We start from the raw sequence: 24,024 nt of genomic DNA on the forward strand, positions 1-24,024 counted from the left end.
GCCCTTTTAGACTTTTGGTAGTCATTAGCTCAAGTCAATTGCGAAGTCGTCTGTTTTTTTTGTATAAAATATGTGCCCAGCAAGATCGCAGAGGCAAGTTTCGAGTTTCGTTGGTGACAATCAAATATAAATTATTACTATGCCATTTGGGTCGTTTGAGAGATTTGAGGAGTTCTTAATGACAAATCCAAGATTCGAATTATCAGTTATTTGGTGGCAGTTTGTAGTTTGTCACCATCATCATTGGAGAAACTAAAAACATTTATACTTCTTTGTTCGTTTGTTCTACAATTGTTTGTGGGATAAGAGGGCTCGGAGCAGGGGTGTTCACGAATCGAGCCGCTCGTAATCGGCTCGTATTCGGTCAATATCGATCTCGAGTTAATTAAGTCGAACTCGAACTCGAACTCGAGTTCAAAAATATTAAACTCGTACTCGCGAGCTCAATTATATATTTATTTTTTATTTTATATTTTAATAGTAAAATTACACATATATTTCTAATATTTTATTATTTATTAAAAAATTATTATTTTTATTTATTTTTAAAAATAAATAATAATTTTTTTAAAAAAATAAATTTATTATTATTATCATTTTATTTTTTAAACTCGAGCTCGAGCTTCACAAAATTAACTGGAGGCTCGACTCGATTAGGCCAAAATTCGACTCGACTCGGCTCGTTTGCACCCCTAGTTGGGACACACAAATGGATGCACCAGCAGCACCACATGAGCTCCAGAGGCCCTTTTTTTTCTTTTTCTTTTTTAAGTATAAGTGAGAAATAGCGAATTAAGAGGATTAAAATCTCTCTCTTACATTTCTTCTTTCTATACAATCCAACCCATCTCCCCTTTGCCCTCTCCCACGAGCTTTTAGTTAGAGTCTAGAAGCTCAAAGTTTTAGAAGTGATAGGTTAAATTAATCTAGCTCCTTTTTTCTGGGAAAAGAATGGATTCTTTTATTCTATGAGCACAAAATAAGAATTGGGTCTGATTTATTTTGTTTGCAGAAGTTTAAATTTTGTGGATAATAAGTTTGGACAGCAATTATTTAGCAAATTTTATTTACTTGCATTATCGATATATTTTTTAATTTTTTTTATTTCACACACATCACGTAAAAAAGTACTATTATATTTTTTTTTAAAAATTATCTCAAATAATCTTCTGTCCGAACACACTTTAATGCTAGAATTGGTTTATTTACCTACCAGCCTATTTCATTTTTATAGGTGTACTCATCCTGTGCCCATCAGTTTGATCTAACACGTGCGCACTTTCTGGGAACGAGTCAATTTACTCAAGTCAACCCTTGTTTTTAACCAAGTTGCGTTTGGTTTCTTAAGAGCTTCGGGCCTAAAAACGAGTATTGGAGAGTATACAGCCACTTGGAATAGAAAGGAACCAAATTTGGACGGTGTATTATTTGCCAAATTTTAGTTATTTGCATCGTAAACATATTTTTCAATCACTTTTTTTTTTAATCTCACATACAACGTATAAAAAAAGTGCTGCAGTATCTTTTTTGAAAAATTTATCTCTAATAATCTGTTATCCAAACACACTTAACTGGAATTTCATCGAATGCAGTTACAATGCATCTAACTTTTTTTTGTTGGTCAATTGTCATCATATTTAATTATCTTCAGTTAACACCAAAATTCCCAAACTTGGATAAAAGAATAAGGTATATTATTAATCTTAATTATGCAAAAGCTAGTTATCTTGGATTCACAATCGCACGAAGTAATTTGGAGTCACATACATGCAAATAAGTTTTAGGTTAACACAAGAAGGATATTCTTTAACCAAGGCTGTGCTTTGGTTGACAATTACAAGAGGCATGAATGCATGATTTTGTAGTAGCTGCTTGCTTTAGTCATTTGCTAATACTAGTAGTGTGGTATTAACTTGAGGAAAAAGGAAAGTGGGAAATACCATGGAAACTCCGGTCCGGTATTTGGGGGATTTTCTTGGACGGTGTTTACTAGGAAAAATCTGTCTCTAACTAGCACATGGTAGTAAATTCGAGGAAGCTCTCTTCTTCTTCTTGAAGCCTATAGTCAGAATGTTTGTCTACCTATGGTTTGGTAGGCTTGTTTTGAACTTTGAGCTTCATTTATTTGGATGGTGATTTTTCGTAAAAAAAAAATTAGATTTTGGATGAATATTATTTTTAGGGAAAATCGTCCAAAACGTCCCTCACATTTTGTAAAATGACTTTTTTCGTTCCTCACTTTTAAAAGTGTAATTTTATATCCCTTACATATTCACATCGGTCAAATTTAGTCCCTAACTAGGTTTCCGATCATTTTTTGGCCGGAATCCACCACGTGCAAGGCGCATGATCATTTTTAAAGGGTAAATTTATCAAATTATATTTTACATAATCTAATCTATAGTCCTCCACATTTTATAAAACAAAATTTTCTTCACTCACATTTTATAAAATGATTTTTTCATCCCTCACATTTCACAAAATGAATTTTTCCATCCCTCACATTTCAAAAAATGAATATTTTCATCCCTCACTAATTATGTGTGTGAGGGAAACCCTAAAAAAAAAATATGTGTGTGAATACATTTTGTTTAAACACATGTATATGTCTATTTGATTTTGCTTAATAATACGAATAGCATAAATATATATATGTGTCTATTTGATTTCAATTAACAATACGAATATCATATATTATACGTGATCATTTGGTTTCATCTAGTATTAGCTAGTAAAAAATCTAGCATTCATTGTCAAGTTGGCTAATAAAGCTATTTTCGGTCAAAATACAATAAGAATATGCAAATTAAGGTTCTATTGGTAAATATTAGTCATAATCATACAAAAAGAGAAGATAGCCCACAAGTTGGGCCCAATTACATACATATGTTTATGCTATTATTATTAAGCAAAATCAAATAGACATATACATGTGTTTAAAAAAAATGTATTCACACACATAATTAGTGAGAAATGAAAAATTCATTTTTTGAAATGTGAGGGATGGAGAAATTCATTTTGTGAAATGTGAGGGATGAAAAAAATTATTTTATAAAATGTGGAGGACTATAGATCAGATTATGTAAAATATAATTTGACAAATTTACCCTACAAAAATGATCACGTGCCTTGCACATGATGGATTCCGGCCAAAAAATGATCGGAAATCTAGTTAGGGACTAAATTTGACCGATGTGAATATGTAAGGGACATAAAATTACACTTTGAAAAGTGATGGACGAAAAAAGTTATTTTACAAAATATGAGGGACGTTTTGGACGATTTTCCCTTATTTTTAATCATTTTTTATTTTACATATATTAAACTATTATATATATATATTATAAAAACTCTTAAAAATAGCAATCTAAACGACCCTGTTTTGATAAGAAATGCAAATTTTTTTTTTGAATCATTGGAAAACTATTCTCATCATCCACGAATCATAATAGTATTACTAAATGGTCTATAGTCTATACATACTTTTAACTAATTTCCTCGGTTCCACCTATAAAGCCTTCCCTAAGATTGGCTGAGGAAACATTATAGAGAATAAATATACATTGAGAAATTTAAGTCTGTTTGGATTGTAAAATTTTTTCAAAATTTTTTTTTGTTTATATTATCAACATGTTTTCTCAATTATCTGTCCTTATTTCTAACCATCTGTTTTATTTCAGATGAATCGCATCAAAAGAAATATTGCAATAATAGTCTAAAAATACATTAACGACGACGAAAACACAATTAGATTTGAATACAAAAGTTAGCGTTGGAAGTATAATATTATTACAAATTGATAATAATAAGGATTTGCAACCTTCTAAAATCATTTATGAGAGAACCCTTTATCTAGTTTCATGCTAATGTTAACTGCACCTTCTATTATTTTCGTGAGAAAAAAAAAAAAGAAGAAAAAAAACTAGCTCCTGTTTGGTAAAAAATTAGAGAGTCAGTTTTTTGTTTTTTTTTTTAGGTTGAAATGTTAAGGACTACTTTGATGGTGTGATTGAAATATAAGGACCAAAACTACAATTTTCCTCTAATATCTTAAGTCATCAACTGCATGAGTTGACTTGTGAGACGACTTTGCACTTAATTAGTAAAAGTCTTGGGCTAACTATTTTTGTTTTTGGAAGAATAAGAAAGAAAAAAAAAAAAAAAAGAATCTCCCGCCGGCAACCGGAGCAAATGTCGACCGGTCTAACACTGTCAGAATCCTCCTCCTCTGCCGCCGCCGCCGCCTTCACCAACAAAGACAATGCCGATGACCTCTACGCCGCCGTGGACATGGGCACGAACTCCTTCAAGCTCCTAATTGTTCGAGCTGACCCTTCCACTGGCCGCTTTCTCCCAATCGACCGCCACAAGGAGCCGGTCCTCTTAGGCCTCGATGCCACTACAACCGCCGCCACGGTCATTTCTCCTTCCTCCGTGGACCGCGCCATCGCCGCCCTCAGCAAATTCCAGCAAATCATGCACTTCCTCCACATTCCCTCCTCCCATTCCCGCTTCGTCGCCACCTCCGCCGTGCGTGAAGCCTCCAACCAGTCCGAGTTTCTCTTCAAGCTCCATCAGAACCTTAACCTCCACGTGGACGTGCTCTCCGGTCAAGAAGAGGCTGGCCTCATTTACTTCGGCGTCCTCCAGTTCATTCCGGTCGTTAACGATACAGTTCTCACTATCGACATCGGCGGCGGGTCGACTGAAATTATCATAGGTAAAAATGGGAAAACTTTGCATGCAATTTCGTTGAAATTAGGGCATGTTACTTTAACACAGCAGTTCATAGAAATTACGAAAATGCGGGAGCATATTAGAAGTGTGATAGATCATTCAGGCCTAGTTGATAAAGTTAAGGAGTATACGATTGATAAAGTGTTAGGTTCATCAGGAACAATTAAGGCAATTGAGGAGGCAGTATACAAAGGATATGCTAAGAAAAATGCAGGAGAAATTAAAGAAATTGATAAAAGGGATTGGAGATTTAATAAGGAGGAGTTGATTGAGCTGGTGGAGGGTTTGGGAGTAAAAGGGAAGAAAAGAAGGGAGGGATTTTTCAAGAAGAGGGCTGAGTTTATATTAGCAGGGGCGGTTTTATTGGAGGAAATATTTGAGGGGCTTGGCATTGAGGAAATGGAGGTATCCGAGTTTGCATTGGGTGAGGGTGTTGTTGCAGAAATGTTGAGGAAGGTTTGTAAAAGATCTAGTGATTGGGAGGTAGATGTGCGGTGGCGATCTGTGGTGAGGCTGGTGACAAGGCTCAATAGTAAGAAGAGGATGAAGGCTTCTGTAATGTGTGCTGCGATAACAAAGGTACAAAGAAAATGCAGTAGTTGTTTCTGGATCCTATTCATCATTTGTTACACAGAAAAAATTGGTATGTTGTGGTGTGCTTGCTGATCATGGTCACAGGACATATTTGAAGGGATAAAGAAGTGGAATGAGGTTGATAATCAGCTAGTGGTATGCTTTGAGGACAAGGACCTTGAATATCTTGAAGCTGCTTGTTTGCTTCACAATATTGGTCTGTATGCTGGCAAGAAAGGGTATCACAAGCAATCTTATCAAGTCATAATTGTGAGTAATCCTTCTAGAAGTTCTATTTTGGACTTTTCATTTGCTAGCGTCTTGGCAGTTTTAGATTGCTATAGAACAGTAACTCGATAGTTAAGAATTAGATGCATAAAACTATCAAATATGATGGTAAAATTTATCAAATTAGTCTGTTGTATTATGAAGAGCTTTATGATGTTCAATATTCATGGTGGAGGCATGTAGATGTAGTCATGATTAACGGAAATAGAATTGAATTGTCATGGCCACTGCTACCATATAAAAGATATAAGAGGAAGAATGGCTCTGGCTAAGTTCATTTTGAAACCTTCAGCTTTCCTTCTTCTATCAAGCGTTGAGTATCCTGACAATGCTTTGGAATATGCTTGTAGCTGTTGAAATCTCAAGCTTTTGGGTGGAGTCGTTTTTTATTTAATTATTCTTAACTGTGTTAAGTCCTATTCTGAGAAGCTTGAACTTACATACAGAATGGTAATCATCTTCAGGGGTACAGTGACAAAGAGGTTAAGGTTAGTTTTCTTTGCTTTAATGAAACTCTACTGTGACCTTTCTTTAAATTTGGCATGCTCATGGCACTTTTATCTGCTTTCAGTTAATAGGACTACTTGTGAAGCATCACCGAAAGAAAATTCCCAAGTCTGATGTTGATTTGCTGGAGGGGTTTGAAGAAGAGGTATCTGAGGAAAATTAATCCCAATTCCTGTCATGACGATGTTATTGTGTCTATTTAATACTTATAGCCTCTAACTTTAAATCTTAGGTGAAGCTTAAGTTCAGAATGCTTTGTGCTATACTACGGCTATCTGCCATTGTATTGCAATTTCAGTCTGTAGGCATTCAAACATTCAAATTTTCATGTTCTGATGAAGGTTTTAGGCTGGTAAGATCTGCTCGCTACTTTGTTATTTCTTTTGTTTGAGTTGTTGTACAGGTATAGCTTTACATGTTTTGGAAGTGTGCTATCCAAATCTACCAGCTATAGAAGTATCAATTGATTCTCATCTTTTGTTCATCACTGATTGTGCTTATGACAAATGCATAGTATCTATTTGCTATGTTGTGTCATGCGGAGAGTGTTCAGAACAAATGTGATCAACCCAGGTTTCAGACAGTTATGCATCCAAGGGCTAAAAATAAAAACCGTAAGACTTCAGATGAAACTGCTGTAATTTTCTTCTCCAGTAATAGATGAGCTGGGTACTGCTAATGGTGTCCGTACTACATTTCAACAAATTGTGCTGGAAACTTTTTCCTTCTAACAGAAATATACAGTGCAATTATGCCAAAAACTCCTCAGAAACAGCTTCAAGAATAAGACCCTAGCTCTGATTGTTTTATGCTGGTTCTTTGTCATAAATTCCCCCAGCATGCTAATGATTTTTATATTTCCATCCAATAAGGCTTCTTTGGTGGAAATTTTGAGCTGCAAACTGATTACTCTAAATGCAAGCAAAAGTCATTTCACAGACTGTGAAGCTCCTTTGAAGGAATTAGTACAGTAGTGGTGATCAGCTAATTGATGATTAAAATTCAAGCATTCTTGGGTGAATGATAAAAACTGCAGGATGTGATGGCTGGCACCCTTTTTTATTGCATAGTATTCTGCTTAGATTTTTTATTCTTTTTCCATGGAGAGGAGAACTAGCTCATTCATACTTCTATGGCTTCTTGAAGAGCCCTGGCTGCATGTATTTTGTCTTTTGATGATCAGTTGTTTGTCTTGTCATGATTTTGTTTAGTGGAGTTGATTACATCCATTCTTTCCAACTTGTGCTGTCTCAAGCATTTATTCTCTCAAAAGACATGACGATAGAGAATTTTGATGATTGATTTATACCAAAGAGATAAATTGGTGTTTCTTTTTGTTTTTTTACCTTAATATTATATATGTATATCAATTCACCAGAAGAAGAAAATAGAAAACCTAGGTCTTTAATCATGGTCATGAAAGTAAACAAATTGAGGAAAGGGCCAGAGAAAGGTGAACTACATAAACACATAGTTTATGTTGAAATTGTTGTCTTGAGCTATGGAGCTCTCTTGATCTTTCTGCCTGGTTTAAGATTTACAGTGTTAAGGCTTCTAAATGTTCTAGTTGATGGTTCTTAATGGGCAGGATTTGTTGATCAACTTTTTCTTTCACGCAGCAGCAAGTGAGAAAAGGGGGTACTTTGGAGCCATAAACGGGCTCTATATCATTGATTGAACAAACTACTTGTAAAGTTGGTCTCTCTTTGAGTTGTTTGCTTCACCTTGTTATACTACCTATAGTAACTTGACACAATGATGCTCCAATGTTGACTATGTGCGCCTTAATGTAATCTTTTACACACTTAAGAGGAAAGCTAACTCATTGACATGGGTACTAATAGCAAGGACCCATGTCATTGCTCTAAGGGGCCTTGCTATTTCTTCACGAGTGATGGAGGGGTATGCATTTAATTCTATTTGTGTTAATTTTCTGTGTAGACTGCTATGCCAGGGCAGTTTAGGAGAAATGTAACTAGAAATGGCAATATTTTGATGTTTTCTTGACATTCTGGAATTGCAGGTTCTTGGTGAGGCAAGAAACCAACCTCAATCATCTTGTACTCTACATCCATTAGCAGGGGACCTCAAGGAAGAGATAGACAAAGAGGTGGAGAACTTCAGAATGGTAATGCAAATAGTCTCTTGATTGTGCAAGTTCGCTGTCTTTGTCTTATATTCTTTTCATAAAATCTTGCTTTGTCCTTAAGGTTTTTGCAAAGCAATTGTCAGTCATGATTCCTTGCAGCACTTGATTGTGGTCAGAAGAATGAAGATACTTGCAAAACAAGGGATACATCACACTGGTAATTTGTAGGTTATCTGTTGTAATGATTACATAGATCCCGTTAGCATCTTTGTCTTGTAACCAGAAACTTAAATTTGGCTAGAAAACAGATTCTCTTATTCTCTTTAAATATGTAAATGCTGGCTCTCATATTCTAGTGTAATAGCAAATCCAACAGCGCACATTTTTCTCCTGCGAGTAATTTACCTTTTAAGAATTCTTTGTTCCTCCATTTGTTTTCCTCCTTCCGCCTAGTCCTGAAGTATATGCTATTAGTGTGGCAAGAGTTCTAGAAAAAAATGCTCCAAACTAAGAAGAATGCTGGTGGAAGGTAAAATTTCGCGGGTTCGATTTCCTTCGGTTGCATCTAGCCTTCATGATCCACAAACTTTCCACGAATTGGATGCTTTGAATACACAATGAACATCACTGGAGACCTTGGAACAAGATTACTCTTATCTCTATGGGAAGCTTATGGAATTTAACTGCCTCCCGATCTCCATTATCCCAGATAATTAGAGTATCATCCATCCCTCAAATTCCTTGTTCAAGATTCCAATTAATGCAAAACGCTGGTAAGAGAAAAAAGATTCTTTTTTTTTTTTGGTTGGGGGGTTCTGCATCCTATTGTAACTTTCAGAATGTCTGTGTTGTGGTTACCGAAATTCCCTTTTGGAGAATTATCGAGCTTTCATAGGGAAGATAAAAAAATATACAGTCTAGCACTCAAGTGCCTGCCTTTACCTCTTGACCAATTCCGAATTCGTTCTGGAGAACAGTAAGGTTTTGAAGGAGCTCTACAGCGTGTTTAGATAGTAAATTATTTGAGATAATTTTATGAAAAAATATTGTAATATTTTTTTGATATAATGTATATGAAATAACTCTATCACCATTACTGCGTTGGAGGTAGGCCAATCGATCATCGCTTTTGTCTTCTCTGTTGCAATCGCGTTTTCAATCTTGTTGGCTCTAGGAGCTGTCAAATTAGGCATCAATGAAGTGTAGTTATAGTGTACAAACACTATGATAATGCATTTTATCTCCTCTGAATATCAAAGTAAGTAAGTAAGACAGCCACGCTTTCAAACAGTTATCCTTAATGATGTTTAGATGATCCCAAATCCCTCATGCAACATGCAAATTACTCAAAGATAGAAACCATCATAATGAGTCTAAAGACCTTTCTTGTGCATACTTTATTGAATTGGGGGGATATGATATCCCATCTGCTGTCCCTCAATTCTGGGTACTGTAGCAATGATAATATTTTAGCCATAATACCAATGATAATGTCCCAAGATAACTGAAAAAGGGCATCTGGCCTTGGTGTACTTTGATTAGATGCTATTGAAGGAAGGACAAAGTGCTTGTTGTTAGGATGTCATTTCCATAGGCCTATAGGAAGTGACTGGTGAAGAAGTCTTCCATCGCCATGCAATATGCCAACACAATCTTGATTGTGCTATAATGTCGACGAATATGACAAGTTCCTTTTTGTAACATTTGAGAGCAACATGTCATTTGTCCCCATTTTTGCCAATTTGGCATATGCGGATAAACTAAGAGCTGAGGCTTATCTTTCTTGAAAAAAACGTCATATCAATCTAGTTATTCTAACACATAAATAAAAGGTTCCCTCGTGTGCTTTCTTTCTCCTGAAAAGGTAAAAAGGCTTAGGAGAAAGACAGCCGACTGTCTAATCCGCCTTTTTTTTGTACCCAAAAGAAGACGAATCTTTTGTGTTTTGGCTCCTATATATATGTCTATATTGCTCTTGCTTCATATCAAATAATCAACTTCGCTGTCAAAAGAGTTTTAAAATTTTACTTTATTATAAATCGAAGAATCAAATTTCTTATCTTACATTCTAAAAACATTTCTTCAACAGGTGCAGAGATGCTTTTCTGAACCGGTGGTGGTTCACCGAATTATTCTTAACCTCTTTAGATCTATGTACTCATCTGGATTGGTAATGGCTCATCGGATTCGCCTTGATCTTTTTGGATCTCTTTCTTCCTGGTGTAGAATAGGAGTAGCTGTAGCAATTGTATACTTCCTATCAAATAATGCACGTAGAATAGACAATTTCACTTGAGTGTGTGCTAAATGAACGAAGTTGAGGTGTAGATTATAGTCAATGATGTAATTAAGCAGAATACGAAAGGCATTAAGCAAAATTTCTCTCATGAAATTATACTCTAGTGAAATTACAAAACAAAAAAAGACCCAAGTCAATTGGAAAATCATTTACACCAAGAAAACTACAAATATTTTTGGTAAGCTTCAATGAAAGAATATGGGATTTTGTTGCATTTTGTGATTATAGCCCATCTAAGCACCATCGCCAGAGTGAGTGAAGTTGGTCAAACATCTTGAAAGGTGAAATATTTATTTAAATAAATTATAATTTATTATGAACTGTTTATACAAACTTCACGATAAAAGCTGTGATGTTTAGCTATTTATTTAAATAAATTATAAATTAGTATCAATTATTTATACAATTTTATAAGGAATTAATTATGCAGTTCAGATTCCGGCCCCTTCCCCTTTATACAATGCTTAATCGGTTGACTTCCATCTATCCCACGTCACCAAAAGCTAGCCCAAACGACATCGAACGCAGACAAACTCAAACCAAAAGTCAAAAGAACCCTCAATAAAATTCAATTATTTCCTCCGAGGACACAAATCCAAACCGTTAGGCACCGTTTGGATTGAAGGAAAGGGAAGGGAAGGAAAGGAGAAAACTCTAGTGAAAAAGAAAAGAAAGGACAGTAGAGAAAACGCGAATCCATCCATCTTATATATTTCAATTACAAACGAAAGGAAAGGAAAGAAAATTATCATGTATTAGTTACATTTTATTCATAATTTAAAAAACACATAATAGATTTTTTAGAAAATTAAAAAATTTTCATTAATACTGGCATTTTTTCCCCTTCGTTCCTGCTCACTTTTGGATAGAAAACAAGTTGACAAAAAATAACGAATGACTATTGGGATTACTAACTTTGAATAAAAGTACTTATTAATTGTTTAAATGCTTTAATGTATATTATTTGTAAATGTAGTTCAATAAGTACTTATTGCATTGAATAATATATAATTTAAATTTTTTTAAATATATTTATCTCTTTATTTAGTTCATAATACAGGATAAAATGATTAAATAGAATATTTTATTTTTTTAAAACATAAAAACTATTTTCAAAGCATTAAATTTGGACTTTTGCTAGAAGTTCTTTTAACACCAAACCTCTACTCCTAATTTTATAAAATGATATTCACCAAATGCTTCAAAAATACTTTCAGCACCCAAAAATATTTTTTTATCAAAAAAAAAAAAACGAAATCCTAAACAGGGTCTAAATCTTATATCTCCCGTTCCCTCCTACTCCATTCCTTATCCGCCTCAAAAAATCAATCCAAATATCTCCTAGTGCCCAAAAGCAGTAGACTTACGTGCCCAGCGCAAACTAGCATTGACCGCATCAAGAAATCCCCAGAGAGCCAGAACTCTTGAGTTGAGAGGGAGAGAAAGAGACTAAAACAAAAAGCAGAGAAAATTCCAAAAAAAATCACATGAGAAAAAAACACAGATGGAAGCTGGACACTGCAACAATTTTTGCTATTTTGAGTATACAAACACCTTACCTTTGCCTTCTTCTCTTTACCAGTATTAGGGTTTTTGCAGATTTTTTTACTGCAACAACCAAAAACTCCATTTTTTAAGCCATTTTTAATTACTAACAAACTCACGCAATAGTAAAAATATCGGTTTATCTTCGAAAACACACGCCAGCTCCAAAGGGGAAAAAAAAAACAGCGGTTAAAGAAAAAGGTTTAAAAAAGTTGTATTTTTTAATGTTGAGAATTTTCTAAACTATCACATCATATTTATTTGTTTATTCATACTGGGATTATTTTACTACTAGCATTGATTGATAGAACCGACATGAAAAATATATTCTGAAACATATACAGATATATACATATTATATATACACATACAACACATTGTTGCTGCAGAGGAAGGAGAAAGGGGAGAAGCATTGTGAAGTACTTCTTCAACTGGTGAGTTTTTCTTTTGTTTAAGGTTTGCTGTTTGTTTGACATCGTTATAGTTGTTTATTAATATCATCAAAATGTTGATAATCTCGTATGCCTGTTAGTTAGGAGTTGTGTGATGTTTTTGTTAGTTTTTAGTCATCTGTTTTGTTAAATTTTTCGTTTTTGATGTAGTTCTTTAACTGTTCCATTGGGCTGTTTAGTTTTTATTGAAAAGTAATAAGTTTCTTTGTGATGATGATGACTCGTCAAAGGGTTGGAAAGCTTTTCTCCATGTTAGTAATGCTGCTGTTTATGCATATTATGTTCCTTTACCTGTTTATCGAATGCTACAGAAGTACTGTAGACATATTTTGCATGTTTTTGGATGGTTGTCTTTCGAGATATTACTAGCATAAGTAAATTCAGCTAAGCTTCACTTTTTTCCTCATGGAACTTTCTAGGATTCTTGTAATTGATCAATCAATAGTTTCAGTAACAACAAACTTTTTTTTTGGTGATCAATTATGGCCATTTTTTTATTTAGTTATTTTTGGCTTGCGAAGAAGTTGTGGATTAACTCTCTGGAAATTTTTCTTACATCTTGTATTACACAAAATTGCAGCGTTTTGTTGGAAAATGTTTGTTAGGAGCAAGTTTTAGTAACTATGCAGATCAATCTGTTTTCTTTCCTTAATCAAAAGAACCTATAAAGGGAGCTCATTTTGCAATTCCATGATGTCAATTTCATTTGCCTCAAATTATGCAATGCTTTTCCTCTATCAAGCAAAATCTAAAAGTTGGATTCTTGTAGTGACTGCATTCAAGAGGAATCTGAAGAGTGGCTTTGTAACTTCTTCCATTTAAGATAGCTGCGCTGCTTTGATATGGCATTTACATGAAGAACGAGTAAACATATATTTTAGCGCAAAGAGACGAGAGAATGTTGTGTAGCCTTATCTTTCCTTGTTTTGATATTTGCAGCGGAGTTAGAGTAAAATAAACATAATTGGCACGGTGCAAAAGGTGAAGGCAAATGTCAATCTTGTAGCTTACAGAGTACTATTTTTCACCATAGCATGATAATGATATTATTTTCTATCTGCTGCCGTGGTGGTCCTCTGATAGAATTGATATTTGGGCTTGTTGCTAATGTGCCACTGGAGATGTTTTTATCATTGTCTATGACATTGGGATTTCTTGCCAGTGTTACACTTGTTACATCCTGTAGTAGCTGAGTTTCTTGCCAAGATGTTAGTCTTCTTGTCATGTTGCAAGTATTGTTGTCAATACCATTCTATGTTTTCCTGTACATTTTTGCTGCTATTATATCCCACGGTCATTCATTTCACGCTCAGTTCTTACTGACATTTATTTGGTTGCTGGCTCTTTTGTTTTTTCTTTTCTTTTTTTTTTCCTTCAAATTTTTGAACGGCTTTGGGAAGCAGCTGTTTTCTTATCACTCTTTGATAGGTATGGTTATTGGAATTTGGGGGAAGAGATTGGCTAATGGTTGTCAACCTTGGTCAGACTAAGCATTAGAGCATTTCCTGAGTTTTTAATCTCCGCTTATTTTGCTTTTCATTAAGCTGTTTGAACTTGCTTGCACCGGAGGTTCTCTACACCAGTATAAACATGTGCCTTAGGACAAGTCATAAGTTTCATACTAGACTAATTGCTGATACAGGCATTTGTATTGTTTAAGCCAAGCTTGTGATAGTCACTAGTCTCATATAACCCAAGTTTGACTTCTAGGTGAAGGAGAATACATATAAGGTTCATTGCCCAGTTCTTCCCCAGTTAATCTGGAAGGTGAAGAAGAAGATTCAGTTTGGGCATTTAGAACTTCTCTGGTTGCTGACCTGGCTGCAATCTCAATCAGAAAACTTAATTGGCAAGTCTTAGCAGCATACCACAACAATTAACATGTGGTATTTCTATGAATTTGGTCAATCAGCATTGCTATGGACATTTTCAGAATACAATGTTGTAACATCTAGAGTCTTTTTATGCTACCAAATTACAAAAATTGTGTTGATTTTTGTAAATTTTCTACTTGAAAGAATAGTAATTCTGAAATCAAATTTGTTACCTTCTGCAGTATGTGACGTGCATAGCGTATATGGGCAGAATCTGAATCAAGTAAATACTTTGTTTGTTTAGAAGGAAGACTATAAAATACGCGTCTGTCGAATTGAAAATCTCTTAAATTCATCAATAGTATTATGTTTTAGATGGTCCCAGGAATGTTGTCCTTACTATGTGCTTTTAAGAGGGTGAGATGAATTACTGTTTTTTGCAATTTTTTGTGGTAATTTTATTAATTACCTCCCACTGTGTACTCTTGTTTGTATTCTTGGTTTCTCTCTTCCTAATACGTTATGGTTACCTACTTACCTCCAATTGAGGCTAGTATTTCTTAGTTTGATTGTTTCCCTTGTCAATGCCCTTTCTATAAACAATCATCTGCTCTTTCAGGTTATAGACTTGTGCTGGAGGTCCTTCATATTGTAGAAGATAAGAGCGGAAACAAATCTCTGCCTGTCTTGGTAGCTTGGAGAAGAAGTGTTTAGTATTACATTGATTGCTGGAACGAAATTTGTATTGGAGCAAATGATGTTTCCTTATCTGGAATGGTGTAACATTAGATTTTTTTCCAGGTGATTCACTGTGAGCAAAATGTCAGCGTGTCTGAATTCTTAGTAGTGCTTATTGGTCCTATTCAGAACTCTCAATAGAATCCTATATTATTAAGTTAAGGTGAATAATTAGATTAAAGGCACCTGCTGAAAAAAGAATAAAAAAAAGACTAACTTTCTTCGATAGAAAATTTTTTGGTCACCTCCTGTGTTAAGTGTGTGTTATGCACTAAAACTCATAAATTTGCTTTCCAACTTAATACACGTGTTTCGCATCCTTGAGGTAGTTGTCATGTAATTAAATTTGGTATGTCAAATACAATTTGATATATATGTATATAGACAACAAAATCAAATGCTAAAGAACTATTTTTCTCGTCTTCTATGACTAGGTCGTGAATTTAGATTGCATTATTTTCTCTGAAATTTCATTAGAACTTTCTTTTATTTTTGCAACTTATATTAGCATCTCAGAAATTTGTTATCATCCAGGACCTTCATCTTGTTTACTTAAACATGACGATGGATGAAAGGGTTGAAGATCTGCAGAATCGAGATGAAACTCAAAAAGCATGGTCGATATCTGCACATGCCTTTTCCGATTTATCACATGTCTCACCATTGATGTTTCTGTACCTTCTAAAAGAATCATACACATGCGGTAAAATTCTCCATCCTTTTCTGAATTTGAAGATATTTTAATCTACCTCTTTTATGGAATCTGTTGTTGCTGAACCTTGCTGATTGTTTAATTCTTCTATTGAATTGATGATCATTATCAGGATTTCATTTTGCTTTCTTTTTTTGTCAATCGTCACCACGCATCCATATGGATCTAAGAGAAGCCACATTAGTGGCAACGTGATGGGAGGCGGCAAGGTTTGAACCCTTGACCTCCCACCCTACAAATACATGTGGTGGCCAACTACTTTATCTTCTATGGGTTAATTGGCTGCATAGTTGTAATAATTGAAGAAAGTCTTTTTTGAAGGAACAATGCTTTTATAATTTGCCATATTCATGATGGTGGAAAATAGATGTGAATCATGCTTGGATTGTGAGAAAATTTTTACCCAAATCATGAAGTTTGCCAGAAAAACTGGAGGAGATAACAACCTTTTATCATGGACTATGTTAGCCCTTCAGAATATATTCTTTAACCACCTAAACTGTGCCTTTTGAAGAAGCTTTCAAGAATTTACTAATTACACTGTTATATCTTACGCTCGGAAGAAGACAGGGTAAGGTTTAGAAATGGAGTAAGAAAGAAACAAAAGTAAGTTGTTGGAGAAAATGAAAGCATCATCTAAAAAGAGTTGAGTGTAGCATGAGAAAAATATATGAGATGAGATTTGTAGTAGCACTCGCCAGTGCGTATGACAAATTGTGGGGCTAAAGCACGATATCAGACTAGTCGGAATTTCTTCATTGCTGTTGTAGTCAGTTAGATATGGATTTCTTTGAAGTTTGGCAGAAAGGCTATCCACTTCCTATGCTGCTCATTATAGTGTTTGGTGAGCATATGATGGTATAGATTTAGCCACTGTCTAAACTTTAAAACATTGTTATGTTCATTGCAAGCAATAGTGACAATAACTTGGTTGTTTTACTCTGATATCAATTGATATTTTGTATCAATGTAAACTTACAGTTGCTTCTTTTGTGGCCAATAAATTGAAATCTTTAAGGTTTGCTGAACTAGTTTACAGAAGCATCATAATTACTGGATTTTATTGTGAATTATAGTAAAAGCATTTTAGATTTGAAGCTTAAGAAGCAGCAGTACTTTCTGCTTAGGTTTTGACAGCTTTCCTTTTCTTCAGTACTGCCATTGCTATTTTGCAATGTTTACTGCAGTTACTTTTATTTCCCTGTATTTCTATTACATAAATATTGCATTTATAGGTGAACTAAAAGCATCTGCCAAGTTCCGTAGACTTAAAGATCAAGTCCTTCAGGTCCTACACAATGGTCCCAAACCTGGACCGGCCATTTTTGTCGCTCAGTGTCTGTACATTTTGCCCATATTTGATACATATCGCAACGGATTCAGTCACTTGATAATATCTGCTCTTCATCACTTTTTGAAATCGGGAACCACTCAAGAAGACAAACTAGAAGCAAAACTGCTAGCTGCCAAATTATTCCTGCTTAGAGTTCAATACAGTCTGGTTCATGATGAAAAGGTTTTAGTAAAGATCCTTGAAGTATTTGATGTAAGTTTGACAGATATAGAGATAGGCATGCAAGATCTGGATGCAAAAGGTGACGTTAGTCCAGACACAGCAAAAGTACTTATCGAGCAGTATGTATCCAAGCTGATAGAATCTGAGTCATTTATGACAGCAATTTCTTTATTAGAACGCTTCTCCATTCAATGGTCTGGAGAGCCTTTCCTACTACAGATGATTCAATGTAATAAATTTAGAGCAGCAGAAAGGTGGGCTACATTTATGGGAAAACCAATGCTGCAAGTGCTTGTACAGGAATATGTTAAGCAAAAACAACTAAAGCCTGCTTATGATGTTATAAAGGAAAACAATCTTTGCCAGGAATTTCCAGAAGTGTGTCAACAATATAAAGAAAGGCAAGTTTATTTTACTCATTTCTTGCTGGCATCCTGCATGTTTCAATCTTCCTATGGTCATAATTATTGTAAAAATTTACTTATTGTACTCGTCATATTGATAAGTATGAGTTCAAATTGCAGCTTGCTAAAGAAGCTAGCAGAACATGGCTGCTGGGACAATGCAGAGGCAAAGGCGAAAGGCAATAGACAATATTTGGAGTATGTGGTAGGTGGTGTACACAATAGAATTAGATTAACTCCGTGGATAATTTTGTCCTTATTATCAAGAAAAACAAAGGAAAGGCTTTTCCCTAATTCTAAGTTGTTAGTGCACAATAGTTTGCTGAAACCAACTTACTGTAGTTGACCAATGACTTCCTTCTCTTCAAAAATAGTTGTCTGAAATTGGATTACCACCAAAGTTTGGTAGAGTAATTGTGTAAGTTTGTTGAGATCCATTGTGGCCTGGGTACTACGTGGATATATTTCTACTTTCCTCATCTTGGACTTCCTCAATCCTGTAGGATTATTATGGTGTTCTACAACTAGTGCCATAATAAAACATATCAAGGGAAATATATGTTCATCTTCCCTGACAAATATTCTTATGCTCAAATTAAGAAAAGTTTTGGAGATGTTTCATAGAAGCTATCGTAAACATTTAGTCATGCTTTGCTTAATGAATATAGAGGTGATGTGTCTGAAAGGATGATAGAGAAGAATCTGTTTTCAAGTTTATTCTGGCTTATTGGTTAGGATTTTGCTTTAGGATTGAGCACGTCAGTTTACCATTGTATCATCCTTTCACTGTGGTTCAGGTTCCAAAATGTAAAGGTCCTTGTAGTGGAATGAACTTGTTAAAAAATCTTAAGGTGATTATTGTAGCGGACAGTAATTGCTCCTTCAATTTGGCTTAACCACATGACAGTTGCAGGAAGAGCCTTGGAGAAGTTCTGGTGTTGTGGAATTCGTGGTACTGTGGGTCGATTAATACTCCGCTGAGGGAGAGACTTATTTAGAATCTAGGGACATTTTTTGCTTGGTGTTGTTAATAATTTTCTTTCTTTTCCTTGTTTGATCTTCTCATCTCTGAGGCTGCATTTGCCCATTCCATCTGTTCTTTGTCCCCCCCCCCCCTCCTAAAAACCCAAAAAAAAGTCCATCTCTTCCAATTCACCCACTGGTATTAATGTGCACCACTCATGTGTATGTCATTTGTGTGTGTGAGAGAGAGAGACACACATGCACAACACAGAGAGAGAGAGAGACAGACTGAGAGTGAGTCGAAGACAGCTAGAGCTTTTCTTAGAATCCTCCAAATTGAGGAGCTTATAGACTGGCTAGTCACTTCTCTCTTGCACTAAGCCACTGGGCCCACAGCAAGGACTAAATTTCGTTATTTTTCTTCCAGATGGTTTGAATGTATAATCTGATAAATGTACACCATTAAGCAGAGGCTGAGAAATTAGTTGTTATATTTTCTTTTATTGAATAATGAGTCACTACCTACCTATTCACAATCGTTGACAATAATTCTTACTTCAGCATCATGCATATATAAAGTTCCACATTTTTGCTTTTAAAAGAAATATTTGCCATTAAAATTTCACATGGTGGAAATGTTAGTAACTCCATACAGTTCTTTGGTAAACTTCATAGATACAGAAGTTGTGGTCTGCAAATTATTGTGCATGATTTTTGATTTTTGCTTCTCTTGAGACCTATGTAGTTTATAATATTTTAATAATTTTTACATTTTAAGGTATATTTGGCAATGGAAGCAGGCTACGTAGAGAAAGTTGAGGAACTCTGCACGAAATACTCACTTGAAGGTTTCGAGAATGTCAAAAGTAAGCTGGATCTCCATTTCTGTACTTGATTCTTACAGCTTTCTTAATATGCATGAGAAGCAAATTGGTTAAGTGTTACCTGCAACAATTTATTCACTCCATTCTTATGTTTCTAACTGGTTCTTGCTTGGTTTACTTATAAGGCAATTTTATTACTTAAGAAGATGTCATGCAGATTTGATTTGAAATGAAGTATGTTGCATCTGCTTATTATGACTGCTATTAATTTGTAAAATGCAAGTGCATTGAATTGTTTTGGCAATGCTAAGCCACAGCAATACAGCATAAAAGTTAGCTTAATGGTTCCGGGCTGGCTAACTTTTCTTTTCACATTGTTTACATTTGTGAATTCGAAATCCTTATCTGTTGAATCTTCATTTGAGTTGACGATGATGCAATGATCTGAATATAGCGTCTTTTCCTTCGCCTCTCATCAGTTGTTTTCTGTGGTTTTACATCTGCCATCATCCATGCACAGCTTTGAACAGCTTGTGCATTGATATTAGGTGGAGTGGAGATTTTGTACCAGATAAGCAAAGAATAACAAAAACTCATAAAAGAGTTAGTAAATGCCTTTTAAAGTTATATCCCCAGTATCAGATATTTATTGTATTCACTGCATCTATTTTCCTATCAAATTCCATAAAATACTTAAGTTAGCAGCCACTCAAACATCCTGTCCTTTTACAAACAAGGAAATGGTTGGTTATGAAGTTTTAAGGTTTGAAAGAAAAATTTGGTAGTACTTTGAATGCGTGCATGTGCTTGTTTCTCTTTGGGGTGGGGGTTTTGTGGTTTTTTTTTTGGGGGGGGGGGGTGGGGGTGGGTGATAGATAGAGAGAGAAATATAATGGATAACAGAACCTTATCAGAATAGATATAGAAGGTCCTTTCTTCTAGTCCCTCTCCCATTGCCCAAGTTTTAACAGGAGCGCTTTATGTCATGATTTGCAAGTTTCATTTGTAAGAAGATATCTGCTCTGAAACTCCGCCGGCATTTGGTCTCAATTTTTATCTGAGGCAGAGCCGCTTTTTCTGCTTTACAGAGAGCATGAGATGAAAGCACCTAATTTTGAAATTTTCAGATCACGATTCCTACAAATTTTCTTTTGCTTTTGTATAATTCTTCAGTAGTCTTCTTGTTATAAGGGTACATCATCCACTTCAGATACCAACGAGAAATTATTATTTGTTTGTAGACCATTTCATTTGTTTAATTAACATTAGAATAAGTAGTACTTAAATCTATTTGCTTCATTATTGTTTTGCAGAGACTGAAGCAAATCTCAGAAAGAGTTGCTACCTGCATCTTGATGACCTGTGCATCGAGGATGTAGTGTGGGTTGATGAAGTAGATGGTTTGCGTGATGCTACATTCCACCTTGAGGAATTTAAAGTTGTTGGCCTTGATTCTGAATGGAAGCCCAATTATGAAAAGGGCAGTGCACCAAATAAGGTAATGCTATGGAATTGTCTGTTTTGGTGCTTTTAAGAATTATGCTTTGTCACGAAGACTGATAATTGTTTAGTACATGATTTAGCTGGAGATGTTTTGATGCTGATGACAAATGTACCTTAACTAAATTGTCTTAACTTCTTAAAATGCATCCGCCAGAAGGATGTACGGGTATTTTCTTACCAAAACCCTTACATTTTTATGCTAGAATAAAGAGATTTTTCTCAAATCCTGCTGCTGCATACGAGCAACAATATGTTCTTAATGTTTGCCTGTTTATTGATGGATGTCTTAGAAAGCATTAGTTCTCTCTATTGTTTTCTTCTGCTTGGAGGGTTCAAAAATCTTTTCCAAGTTATAAAGAAAATGCTTGATGTTTCACGGAATTTATTTTATTTTATAAGAGAAAGTGATCTAAAATTTGTTGCTCATTGGCAAAACAAATAAATAGAGGACGAATTTGGAGTACTAACATAACTTCTACTTGTAAAATTAGTGGATGAGGAAAACTGAAAGAATGAAATTGTAAGTTGATTTGAAAAAAAAAGGGTCTTATGACTAGTAGAGAAAAAGGATTCGTTAGCATGTGCTCAAGATAGTATGAGAACAAAAACTTTGCCTGTTTAGTCGAACTGGGGAAAAAAAAATGGTCTTATGACTAGTCAGGGAATATCCTTATTCACTATTCAGCCTTGCACAAGCTTCTATCATAGGCCAGGAGAGGAAAAATGCTTCTCTGCGTCATGGTGGCCTTATGTTAACCTCAGTTCTTAACCTGCTACCCTCTAGCTCTGAGAGAACTATTGTTCCTAAGGTTGACATCACTAAATTGGATCATTGTTAAACCGTCTATATGCATTTCATGTTCATCTGTGGTTTGTTTGCCATAGAGATGTACTGCATAAAAAATTTGTTACCCTGTCTAATTGTAGAACAGGCAATTTTCTTGGCTTTAAAATATGGTACAGTCCTTTCTCTCCCAGAGTCTCCAATTTCACATGATCCTTGACTCCTCATCTATCCTCTCCCCCTCCCCAACAAAAAAAAAAACCAAAAAAAAAGTAATTCCTTTGTGTACCTTTAGGTGTTTGGGTGGGGGTTGAGGGTGGATCTTCTGCAAGAAGCAAATTCTGTTATGTAGCAGAACAATTTTGTGGTGTTTGATTGGTAGTATGTTTCGAAATCTAACAGTGCTAGACATGCTCTTATCGTACATATTGCTTTTTCTTTTCTTTTTTTTTTGCAATTTCTGCTTGTTTTGTGAATTTTCAGGTCTCTATCATGCAAATTGCTTCGGAAACCAAGGTCTATATACTTGACCTGATAAAGTTATATGATAGTGATCCTGATAGTTTAAATCAATGTCTAAGCCGAATATTGCATTCTTCCAGGATTCTGAAACTTGGTAAGTACAAAACACTCCGCAGAGCTTTACAACATAATTATTCTTTTATACTTGTACAGATATTTGCTTCTTCTTTAGTCAGGATTAAACCAGTTAATATTCCTGAGTTTTCTTGTACTACATTCCCATTTTATGATCTGACTCGTATTTATTACCATGAAACTGTTGGATTAGTATTGGCTTATCTGTATAGTCTGTTGTACCGAACCATTGTGTCCGATTTTATCTAAAAGCACTGCAATTTCTTTCTTTTCTAAAGTAGCAAGCAATTTCTGTCATATTTTGGTAGTTAGATTTATACGTCAAAATGGTACTGGTGGTTTTGACATACAAAATTTGTAGGCTACAATTTTCAGTGTGACATCAAGCAGCTTGCTTACTCTTATCAAGATTTGCAGTGCTTTGAGCACTATGAGATGCTGCTTGATATTCAGAATGTGTTCAAGGAACACCGTGGTGGTCTCTCTGGTCTAGCAGAGGTGATTCCTAAATTTGGCATCTTCAAAGCATGCTCAATATAGTATCTCTTATGGCATTCCTTCAAGTTTCTTTTGCTTATAACATCTCAACATATATTGGCATCAATTACTGAACTTTCTGATGGACATGAATAATATTAATGGATACAGAAAGTACTGGGACGAGGTTTAAACAAAACGAGACGAAATAGCAACTGGGAGAAGAGACCTTTAAGCATTTATCAGGTGTGTGATCTTTTAACATTCTTTTTTAATCGATTTATGTGGACTCAACTTTTACTCACAAGTAAGAACATAAATCTCAAATGTCAATGGAGGCGTGGACCTGTTCTAAATACTGGTACCACGCTAGCAGATTGAGGGAACGAAGTGCATCTATTAATCTTTGAAGTATCAACTTGGGCCAAGGTTCTCAGCAGTTAAACCACAGTTGTTGCGGATAGATCACTGATTTAGATTCAATGTTTCATACTCATTAACTTTTGCGGCTCTGATTTTCAGATTAACGTCATGTTGAATGCTTGTGCAGTTAGAGTATGCTGCTCTTGATGCTGCAGTTCTCCTCCACATTTTCCGGCACGTTCGTGACCATGTACAGCCTTCAGCTGTTGCTAATGAACACAGCAAAATTGAGTGGAAATCTTACATTGTAAGCACAATATTATCCCTCGCCGTGCTGTGCTAGATCATCAATACTGAAGAAAGGTTTGCACAAGGGAAGGGGCATACCCCTTATTGTGCTGGTTAGCTATAAGTTAAGTTTTCTCAATTTCCTTAAATAGATGTTTACCTCCAAAACTTTTCAGGTTTCGCACAAGGACAAAGTTGGAAGAATCAAGGAAAGGAGCTAAGAGCAGAAAAGAGAATGTTCCTGAGGCAGATGAGGGTGCCCTGAAATCTTAACAATTCACCTGAGGAACATAATGCTAGGGACGCCTAACCTATATTTCAGCCGAATTCTCTTTTAGCTGTGACAGATGTTTTCTGTTTTGACAAATAGGGGAAGATCTTTGCTATAATCTTTATGAATGTGCATGTGAAACTTATTTAGCAGGGTAAACAATGCCTGCAAATGAACGCTTTTAGTCCTCAAACGGACTAATTTTTTATTTTCTAGACCCAAAGAGGTTCAATTAAATGAGTAAATCTATGGGGGCTTAAACGATAACTCCCTTCCCTAA

At 35.2% G+C, this 24,024-nt stretch overlaps 2 protein-coding genes across 9 annotated transcripts; both read left to right on the forward strand.

The window, feature by feature from the left end:
• The first annotated feature begins 4,114 nt into the window (after window positions 1-4,114).
• LOC113732936 (uncharacterized) lies at window positions 4,115-8,585 on the forward strand. 3 transcript variants are annotated; one of them, XM_027258993.2, is made up of 7 exons: window positions 4,115-5,316; window positions 5,416-5,580; window positions 6,045-6,086; window positions 6,170-6,250; window positions 6,338-6,457; window positions 8,129-8,233; window positions 8,316-8,585. In XM_027258993.2, the coding sequence occupies exons 1-7, from the start codon at window positions 4,192-4,194 to the stop codon at window positions 8,358-8,360; spliced, it is 1,683 nt and encodes a 560-aa protein (XP_027114794.1). In that variant the 5' UTR covers window positions 4,115-4,191; the 3' UTR covers window positions 8,361-8,585. The 3 variants fall into 3 exon arrangements, with proteins under 3 accessions (XP_027114794.1, XP_027114795.1, XP_027114796.1); XM_027258994.2 differs by having other exon boundaries at window positions 6,063-6,086; XM_027258995.2 differs by lacking the exon at window positions 6,338-6,457.
• Window positions 8,586-11,796: 3,211 nt separating this feature from the next.
• LOC113732938 (uncharacterized) lies at window positions 11,797-24,024 on the forward strand. Of its 6 annotated transcripts, XM_072080935.1 has the most exons (13): window positions 11,798-12,472; window positions 13,260-13,471; window positions 14,924-15,105; window positions 15,577-15,745; window positions 16,990-17,671; window positions 17,795-17,879; window positions 19,416-19,503; window positions 20,775-20,959; window positions 22,232-22,364; window positions 22,707-22,843; window positions 22,994-23,068; window positions 23,373-23,492; window positions 23,650-24,024. In XM_072080935.1, the coding sequence occupies exons 4-13, from the start codon at window positions 15,601-15,603 to the stop codon at window positions 23,692-23,694; spliced, it is 1,695 nt and encodes a 564-aa protein (XP_071937036.1). In that variant the 5' UTR covers window positions 11,798-12,472; window positions 13,260-13,471; window positions 14,924-15,105; window positions 15,577-15,600; the 3' UTR covers window positions 23,695-24,024. The 6 variants fall into 6 exon arrangements, 5 of the variants coding, with proteins under 5 accessions (XP_071937039.1, XP_071937036.1, XP_027114797.2 ...); XR_011840949.1 differs by lacking the exon at window positions 13,260-13,471 and having other exon boundaries at window positions 11,797-12,472; window positions 23,345-23,492; XM_072080938.1 differs by lacking the exon at window positions 13,260-13,471 and having other exon boundaries at window positions 11,797-12,472; window positions 23,373-23,548.

This window comes from Coffea arabica, chromosome 2e, assembly GCF_036785885.1.
Source record: "Coffea arabica cultivar ET-39 chromosome 2e, Coffea Arabica ET-39 HiFi, whole genome shotgun sequence".
Classification (NCBI taxonomy): Eukaryota; Viridiplantae; Streptophyta; class Magnoliopsida; order Gentianales; family Rubiaceae; genus Coffea; species Coffea arabica.